The 10,147-nt window shown below is 41.2% G+C and overlaps 1 protein-coding gene across 6 annotated transcripts in view; it reads right to left on the bottom strand.

Moving 5' to 3' along the window:
- Window positions 1-1,970: 1,970 nt before the first annotated feature.
- The window catches only part of RNF157 (ring finger protein 157), a 121,561-nt gene continuing 113,384 nt past the window's right edge, over window positions 1,971-10,147 (bottom strand). For 4 of the 6 annotated variants that reach the window (XM_030208208.1, XM_030208210.1, XM_030208213.1 and 1 more), the window contains 2 exons: window positions 5,071-5,185; window positions 1,971-3,644 (listed from right to left, as the gene is read on the bottom strand). In XM_030208208.1, the coding sequence (XP_030064068.1) occupies window positions 3,614-3,644; window positions 5,071-5,185 (146 nt within the window). In that variant the 3' untranslated portion in view covers window positions 1,971-3,613. Of the gene's footprint in view, window positions 3,645-5,070; window positions 5,186-7,404; window positions 7,446-10,147 lie in introns of those variants that run through there. The other 2 variants (XM_030208211.1, XM_030208212.1) reach the window with 2 other exon arrangements.

Raw genomic sequence — 10,147 nt, 5'->3', positions numbered from 1 at the left:
TAACATTAACTTTGTGACTTTATTTTTTTTTAACTGTCCTCCCTGAAGATTGTTCTGGCTCTGGCTGTTACCTACTTTGAACTACAAAGTGTAAGCAGGATACAAGACCAGGCGTTATGTTATTGATCACCCCTGTTGTAGTCAAATAACTGCTATCATGTAAAGGAAGATATATAACAAGTAAAAAAAAAAAAGAGGCCCAATTCTAGAGGGTACTTTCCAACAGGATATAGATGGAGTAGGGGCAGTCCAAAGTAGGGCTCTGGAACCAGTGAGCATAGGTCAAAGGTGAAAGGGGATAGACTGGAAAATAATCTCTAAAGAAATATTTCTTTACAGAAAGGGTGACAAAATACATGGAACAGCCTCCCAGTAAGGGTGGAAGGGGCACAAGGACTGTATCTGAATTCAAGAAAGCATGGAACAAGAACATAGAATTTCTAAGGGAGAAGAAAGGATAGTAGAGATTAGTAGTTGGTATGGATGAGCAGACTGGATAGACCATATGGTCTTTCTCTGCTATCAATTTTTATATTTCTCTGTTTAAAAATGGTGCTACATCTGCACCAGAAGCCCTAAGAGGTGAGACATAAGGACATAAATACAAATATATAGCTTATGTGAGAGGGGATATGATAGAAAAGTATAAACACACAAGAGTCTGTATTTTTCAGCAGAAAGTAAGTTTGAGAATGCAGTGTCATGCAATGAGTCTGCAAAGGCATAGAGCCAAAAGTACTGCTGGACTTGAGGAATGCATGCAAAACGCACCGAGAATCCTTAGTTTTAAGGAAGCAAATGGAAAACTAGAGATTAATTAATGCATGTGGCATTACAAAAAGGAAAGAGCAGATTAGTTTTGCAGTCTTCATTTTAATGTACATTTCTACATAGTAGATGTTGCTACTATGGCCACAGAGAAAGGATCTTTGTTCCATGGATAAACCCACCGCCATCATCATCATGGGCAAATGCATTCCAACTAAAACTCAATACAGAAAAAACACATTGTCTCATCATCTCACCCCAATACAAACACATACAAACCCACAAACATTAATACCCCAGGATACACCCTCCCTATCTCAGACAGCCTGAAAATTCTCAGAGTAACAATCGACCGTAACCTATCACTAGAGACCCAAGCGAAATCCACCATAAAGAAAATGTTTCTCTCAATGTGGAAACTCAAACGCATGAAACCATTCTTCCCGAGGGAAATCTTTCATAACCTGATACAGTCAATGGTACTAAGCCATGCAGACTACTGTAATGGAATCTATGCGGGATGCAAGGATCAAATCATAAAGAAACTTCAGACCGCCCAAAACACAGCAGCCAGGCTTATACTTGGAAAAAAGTGTTTTAATAACGCCAAGCCACTCCGAGAAAAACTGCACTGGCTACCAATCAAAGAACGTATCACTTTCAAAATCTGCACGACTGTTCATAAAATTATTTACGGCGAGGCACCGGGATACATGACAGACCTCATCAACCTGCCAACCAGAAACACCACAAAATCTGCACGATCATACCTAACCCTCCATTACCTAAGCAGCAAAGGACTGAAATACAAATTCACCTATGCATCCAGCTTTTCCTACTTAAGTGCACAACTATGGAACGCATTGCCAAAAGCAGTAAAAACTACGCTCGACCACCTAAATTTCCAGAAAGCACTACAGACCTGTTCAGAAGAGCATACCCCACCGACACAACACAAAAATACCTGGATACCTGCAACACAACGTAACCATAGACCGTAATGGACATTACCTGACTCTTCCTCTCCCTTTCTAAGTTCCCCCCAGTTATACCTACTATACATGTACCTCATTCTACCAAAACTTCACCTTGTATTCGTTATACCTTGCATCTGTTCAGACCAGAATCGGCTAACGCCGTTAACGGATATATGTAAGCCACATTGAGCCTGCAAAAAGGTGGGAAAATGTGGGATACAAATGTAACAAATAAAAAAAAACTATACAGAAAACACACAGCCACTGTCAGTCTTCCCTTGTAAACAATTTTATTCCTTTGTAGATCCATGCAGCAACAACTACATACATAAAATATTGCATTTTATTTCTTTTTCTTTTGTTCTGTGTATCTAGAGCTTTGTATTTATGTACATAAATGTTTACATATAAATATGGAGATATTTATATATCCAAAAACACATGTGCAGTACAGTTATCCAAGAGATTACTTATCTTAGGGAAATCATGCAACCTTGGCCACCCAGAGTCAGGAAAACAAGGTGAGAGCCTATTTTTGGGTGGTAAAAATTAGTTGTCAAATCATCACCACTATGGTAGTCTAGAGCACCTCTCAGTCTCACTTAGAGCCTCCCACATACAACAGCTCAGCGGCAGAAGGTGGCAGTGGAATCCTTGGACATCAAACAGTTGTATCTAAGGTGGTGAACAAAAGCCTTGAGCCCTGAAGGAACTGTTAAGTCTTATCCCCTGCACAGTTCCATTTCAGAATCCAGTTTGGCCTGTCCATTTTACCTTTACCATGTGGGTGAAAACTTTTTTTCATGTTCAATATGCTTTTCAAGGTTTTCTACAGTGGAGAGCCAAATTCCGTGTGTGTGTGTGTGTGGCCAAATTCCTCTCCCCCTTTGTCTGCATAGGTCTTTCCTGTGTGTGAGTGTTTGATTTCAGTCTTACACGCACAATCCTCTAATGATACAGATACTACATTCCAGCATATCCAAAATGAATTTTCTTTCCTAAAAGAGGACATTTTTTTCTTACGATGCATATGTCTTGATCACTTTCTCATATAGTCTTTCTGAATTTTTGTATTTCTTTAAAGATATGATCCATTTTCTTTCCATATGTCATTAAGTGCTGATATTCTTTGATACAGGGTTCTAATTATTCCTTTAACTTCTCAGTTTAAGAGTAAATGAAGTACATACAGATCCATGTGGTTTGGGGAAAAGGAAAACAGCTTTAATTGAACAGGGTGATCAGCATGCTTAGGTCCATCCTGCAGAAACTGATCATCGAAGAAAAAAAAAAAAAGATAAGAGACTTTGTGGTGGTCCTGGAGGAGGCTTTGAGACTGTTGAAAGCTCTCATTCCAGGCAGATACTGTCAAATTCACTAGCAGACTGGAAGACTCATGATTTCACGGGAATTCACAGCATTTCTCCCAACAGCAAGGACACAAGCTATGAGTAGGCTCTCTTGTTAACACAATCTATTGAACTTTCATGCTAAGAACTACACAATTAACGGAAAGTTGGTCCTTGATACATCCTCTGCAAGCCAGGCTAGAGAACAATGAGACAACGCTCTTCTATCTCGTCCATGATGTAGATGTTGCCTGGACTCTTGTGAGGATAACTTATTGCTTAGCTGCACAACTCTCTGATTTTCAGTATATAGAGTACAATCTTATTCAGGGGATGGGGAAAGAGATGGAAATAGGTCCCACAGAAGCAGCTTGAAGTGAAATAACATTTGGAAACAAATGAAAACATTCATAGTCCTGGGCAAGAAAACACACACGTTGCTTAGAGAAAAAGGCTGGACAGGCATATGATCATCAATGGGCACACTTGAACGGAGTATAAATAATTCATGTTCAGAGGCTATGTTTGAGGGTTGCTGTGGTTTGCATAGCTGTAGGTTAAAGGATATATAAGTGTGTGAGCAAGTACAAGGCATGGTAAGTAAAAGAGAAAGAGCAGAGGACTTTCACTCAAAACCAAACCCTCTAGCTGTTGTCTATGTATCCCTTTTCCCCCCTCCCCATGACCAAAGAACTAGGAACAGGATACATATGCAAATTCTTATTTCCCTTTTGACTCTCATCCCCACCTGACATCCATGCCTATTTTTAAAAAATGTATCAATACTGCAGCGAATAATGTTTATGGAGTCATGTGGCAAGTACCAAAACCATACATCATAATCACTACCTGAAACTTCAGTTATCTACCTTGCAGCTACTCTTCTGAACTCCCTAGAGCAACAACGCATAGAACAGCATCACAGCCTATATACAATAAAGAGGCAGCTTGTCGACTGGTACATATAGGACACAGTATTTATGACATCACAGTCAAAATGTACCAATAGGATGATATTTGGAATACTGCTACAAGAACTGCAGCTCCCAGAGTTTACAAAAGTATGGGTGCAGATCTTGATGGTATCAACTTTGAAAGCCCAAGTGGAGACGGGCTCCACATGAACAGCAGCAATTTAACACAGGGCTGACCATCCCAAAAGTGTCTTCGTTTCCACTCTGTTGCGACCATATTCTTGGCCTCTCTTTTTTTTTTTTTTTTTAGTTAAAATAGCTGCAGGATGCATACAGGTACTCGCTGTAAGGATCTTTTTAACACTGAGTCTTTAGAACATATGGTCAGAAAAAAAAAAGGAGACTGGGATTAGCACTCGTCACCCTTATGCTATCTGTGGTCATCTATTCTCCAGTCTTTCTCCATTACTTCTGTAAGAATCATGCTCATATGACACTGGTGAAATTTCTGCTATGCTGAGGCCAGTAAAGCAGTAGTTATGAAGCTCTTGAAGGTAGGGAAGGGGATATAACGCAAATACAATGCTGACAACCTAAAAGCAATTCATTGCACGTGACAGAGCAACTCCAGCTCATATGCCAATTATCCAGCCCACAAGAGGGGCTCTGCAGATCAGATTATCTAGGTTCTTTTTCCTGAAGTAACTTTGAATGAGGATGCTTATCCCTGGACATCAACTTTTTTTTTTTTTAGTAACTGCACCGTGCCAGGAGAAGTTGGGAGTTACAGGCTTCATGTGAACAGTAACGCTTACAGTTAAATTTGCTGTTGCATGCATACTGAAGTTTTACTGATAGGAGGATATACTTTCCAGCATGTTAAAGGAACAAGGGTTCCCAAGTCACAAATTCATTCCAGTATATCCCAGAGATGGGGAAGAAGTAAATCTGCCAAGTCACCCACTTCCTCTGCATGGCAGTAAGAAGAAAGCCACAGGTGATTGGGGGGGGGGGGGGGGGGGGGGGAAGCTGCAGTTTACAAGTCTTCAGACAGCCAGAGACCTTATCGTGCAGTGTGGCTCCTCGCTTTCCTCCATGGTAATGCTGGTCATGGACAGGTGCTGGTAGTGTTGCTTGTTCCTCTGATCTGTGGCATTGTCTTTCAATGGCTGGAATCCTGCAGAACAGAAAAGCACAGGTTCAGAGCATTACGAGCAGCCGGTATCTAGACTGTTTTATTTTTAAAAGCAACAGTAAAGCTTGGAAGACAAGGTACAAATGCAAAAATCTATTTACTGGTGTCTTCATCCAGCTTTTGGATTTTCTGAAGAACATTCCTGAAATTACTAGAACATTAGCATAAAAGTATCCCATTTCTGTAGTGTCTTCCTCATCCTCCTCTCTCCCAAGAGGTGACAAGATCTTGTCTGCTCCAGGAAGCAATTTCTGAAAGGGGAGTGCAGATGATTTGTGTTTTTGCACTAAGGTTTAAACTGGAAAATGGCAATAACAAACCACTCTGTCCTCACATTTGCCTAGGATCACTCCAAATTCACATTTTTCCTTTTAACTATATTTCTCTCTTGTGACAAGAGTTGTCCAACAGATCATATCCATAATCAACAAAAATAAGCATACATTCATTCATTCACACACACACACACACACCTCTCCAAGTATGCATGTGTTGACAGGCATACATATACATGTGCAACAAAACAGTCAAAGGCTTTTCAATAGGTTATTGTTTATTCACATTTTCTACAGGGTGAGGCAAAAAAAAGTAACTCCCTAGAGTTTTTTTTTTTTTGCTGTTTCCTCAGCGTACAATGTTACAGCTTTATTTGCTGTTACTATCTACATTTATGTGCCAATGGAGTGAGATTATCTTTAAACATGGTGAAGTTGCAGACTTTTTAGTGTGACCACCCAGCCATTTTTGCACATTGAAAAATGTTTGCACTGCCATTATTAAAAAAAAAAAAAAAAAAGGGTACCATCTTACTGTTAATGTTGTCACAATGACAGACTTTTGTCTGAGGGGAAATGTTGGAGGCCTATCACATGTGCCACCCAAAGCTGCACTCAAGGAAGCACTGCAGATGATCTGGGACAGCCTGCGACAGGGACTGATAGACAAGGCTGTTAAGAACTTCCCAAAGTGACTGAAGGCCTGTGTTAAAGCTGGGGGTGGATACTGAGAATTCACAGTGACTGCAAAATTCCGACACATTGTTAATTGTATCTTTTGAATGATGTTATTTGAATGTGTTTTAGCTCAAATATTTTTAACACAAAAAAAATTTTAACACACAAAAATCGCTAGGTAGTAACGCCAAAATGCCGCCAACATTAACATTGTTAAGATAATTAAATGTTTAACAATAATATAGAAACATGACTGCAGATAAAGGCCAAATGACCCATCCAGTCTGCCCATCCTCCATAACCAATAACTCTTCACTTTCCTAAGGGATCCCATGTGTTTGTCCCATGCTTTCTTAAATTCTGACACAGTCCTTGTCTCCACAACCTCCACCAGGAGGCCATTCCATGCTTCCACCATACTTTCCATGAATTAATACTTTCTCAGATTCTTCCTAACTTCATCATATGTCCCCTCATTCCAGAGTTTTCCTTCATTTGAAAAAGGCTCACTTCCGGTACATTTAAATATCTCTCTCCCAGCCTATATATGTTGAGGTCCTGTCTCTATATGTTTTATGTCCAAGACTGCTTACCAAATTTTTAGCTGCCCTCTGGACCGACTCCATCCTGTTTATATCTTTCTGTAGATGCGGTCTCCAGAATTGCACACAGTACTCTAAATGGGGCCTCACCAGAGACTTATACAAGGGCACTATCACCGCTTTGTTCCTACTGGTCATTTCCTTCCTTATGCACCCAAGCATCCTTCTAGCTATGACTACCACTTTTTCTACCTGTTTAGAAACTTTAAGGTCATCAAACACATGTCTGATGCATGTATGTATGTAAAATTTCTCTTTGAAATTCAAAGCAGTTGCTGAGAAACAAAAACAACTCTTAGGTTTTTTGGGGGTTCTTTTGCCTCACCCTGTCTACCGACTTCTCTGACAGGGTTTTCCATACCAGGACACAGAATTATACAGAATGCAGAACAAGTCAATGCTGCAGTGGTGATGTAGATATTTCATTGGTATAACATACTATACTTATTCTCCTTGCACAGTAAGCAAACATCTGCACGCGCACGCACACACACACTCCTTAAATGTATTTTATCTGTTTGAAATTGTCTGTTTTGTTCAAGCTTCATTTTCAAACCATAGGCAAGGTAATTAAGGAGAAAGCAAAGAAAAAAAAATCCCAAATAGTTATGTTCCTTTAGCTAGAGTAGGGCTTTACTTTTCCTACCTATTCCTCAATTTTTATCGGACAGGACTCCGGGGCTGTGGCTTTTTGGTAAGAGAGACAAAACAAAACGAAAAAAAGCACAACAGTGAAACAAGTGAGAAGACAACAGAACAAAGTGTAACACAGCAGTTGAAAAAACAAATGCAACTCTCACACAGGATCTGCATGTATAGACCCTTTTCTGTGAGGCTCTCTCTGCTCAACAAGAATAAGACCTGCCCCCTCTCCCCCCTTCCCAACATTCTTCCTTTCACACTGTGACCTGTGCAAAACAGGGTGGATTTCATGAACGATTCCCCAATCCCACTATTTCTGGGACAAACTGTGCCACTGGATCAAACCATCCACTTGTGTGATGATTCATTCTGCTTACTCATGGAGAAAGTTATTAATAGGACTAGAAAACACTGTTGAGGCTATAGTTTTACACATGGTCACTTTCTGGACACTTCTCGGCTCCTCCTGGACCTTTTGTTTCTCTTACAAGGGCATTAGTCAGCTTCTGATATCTTAGATGTTATCGCTATATAAACTATGTCAGCGGCAGCTACAAAAGAAGGTGGCTCTGGCTTTTATTCTAAGTTTTGGTACCTTGAATTTTGTGTAAGAGTCTAAAATCTGAAGCCCTAAATATATAATTAAATAGGCTCCATTATTGCTGCATGGAATGTCTTGTTAGTTTTTAGATGGTAGCCTACCCAGGCAAGAATAGTGTTGAGCCTGTGGAAAGAGCCTTACGGAAACAGAAGGAGAAAAACAATGACTCTGGAATCAAGAAATATATCAACAACTCATTAGACACTTTAGAACTGGTTAACAGTGAGAGGAACATAAGATTTGAGCATGCAATGAGTCATCAGTTTATCTGCCTGCAGGAGGAGGGGAAAGCATGAAAATTCCTGAGTCCACATGTACCTGCAGACAGATGAGATTGCCGGACACTGCAAAGAATAAGACCTGGAGAACCCTTTGTCATTAAATACAAGGAGTGATACCAACATTCAGAACATGTCAATGCACATACAATAGGGGGACAGAGGGGACAAGATGGTTGTCACTTCACATGGTGAGGATGTGCAAATACCACACAAGATGCAAAGCTGCAAATAAATGTAAGGCGGACAACACCCACAAATGACTGAAAGCTATCATTCCCTCTAGTCCAGGGATTTTCAACCCAGTCGTCGGGATACACCCAGCCAGTCAGGTTTTCAGGATATCCACCATGACTCTGCATGAGATAGATCTGCATAAAATGGAGGTACTGCATGCAAATTTATATTCATGGTGGATATCCTGAAGACCTGACTAGCTAGGTGTGTCCCGAGGACTGGTTGAGAACCCCTGTTCTAATCATATGACATAAATGCATATTGAATGGTACAGTATGATATGCAGTATTTATTCCACCAGGGATCTAATTCCTCTTGCGCTTCATTTGTCCAATATACATAATTACACATCAGCAAATGGGATAGGTGGTAGTTAGCTGGTGAACACGCAAATTGCATCACCTCTCTGTAATCTTGACCACAAAATATATAGGCCAATATTGAAAACAAGTTAGACAAGTTATACATTCATCAGCTGCCAGTGAAAGTCTATCTGTGAATCTTCAGCTCAAATTTGAGCTTGAATTTGAGTGGAGGAGTGGCGTGGTTAGGGTGGTGGACTTTGGTCCTGGGGAACTTCAGGCACAGGCAGCTCCTTGTGACTCTGGGCAAGTCACTTAACCCTCCATTGCCCCATGTAAGCCGCATTGAGCCTGCCATGAGTGGGAAAGCGCAGGGTACAAATGTAACAAAAATTAAATAGATACTATTGGAGATTCTACATGGAATGTTGCTACTATTGGAGATTCTACATGGAATGTTGCTACTATTGGAGATTCTACATGGATTGTTGCTATTCCACTAGCACCATTCCATGTAGAAGGCTGCGCAGGCTTCTGTTTCTGTGAGTCTGACGTCCTGCACGTACGTGCAGGACGTCAGACTCACAGAAGCAGAAGCCTGCGCGGCCACATTGGTGATCTACAAGGGCCGACTTCTACATGGAACGTTGCTAGTGGAATAGCAACATTCCATGTAGAATCTCAAATAGTAGCAACAGTGGAGGAGGAGTGGCCTAGTAGTTAGGGTGGTGGACTTTGGTCCTGGGGAACTGAGTTCAATTCCCACTGCAGGCACAGGCAGCTCCTTGTGACTCTGGGCAAGTCACTTAACCCTCCATTGCCCCATGTAAGCCGCATTGAGCCTGCCATGAGTGGGAAAGCGCAGGGTACAAATGTAACAAAAATAAAATAGATACTATTGGAGATTCTACATGGAATGTTGCTATTCCACTAGCAACATTCCATGTAGAAGGCTGCGCAGGCTTCTGTTTCTGTGAGTCTGACGTCCTGCACGTACGTGCAGGACGTCAGACTCACAGAAGCAGAAGCCTGCGCGGCCACATTGGTGATCTGCAAGGGCCGACTTCTACATGGAATGTTGCTATTGGAATAGCAACATTCCATGTAGAATCTCAAATAGTAGCAACAGTGGAGGAGTGGCCTAGTGGTTAGGGTGGTGGACTTTGGTCCTGGGGAACTGAGGAACTGAGTACAATTCCCGGCACAGGCAGCTCCTTGTGACTCTGGGCAAGTCACTTAACCCTCCATTGCCTGCCGCATTGAGCCTGCCATGAGTGGGAAAGCGCGGGGTACAAATGTAACAAAAAAAAATGGATAGTATGGGACTGA

The sequence above is a fragment of the Microcaecilia unicolor genome, chromosome 6 (assembly GCF_901765095.1).
Source record: "Microcaecilia unicolor chromosome 6, aMicUni1.1, whole genome shotgun sequence".
NCBI classification, from domain to species: Eukaryota; Metazoa; Chordata; class Amphibia; order Gymnophiona; family Siphonopidae; genus Microcaecilia; species Microcaecilia unicolor.
This window is presented reverse-complemented; position numbering and strand designations above follow the sequence as displayed.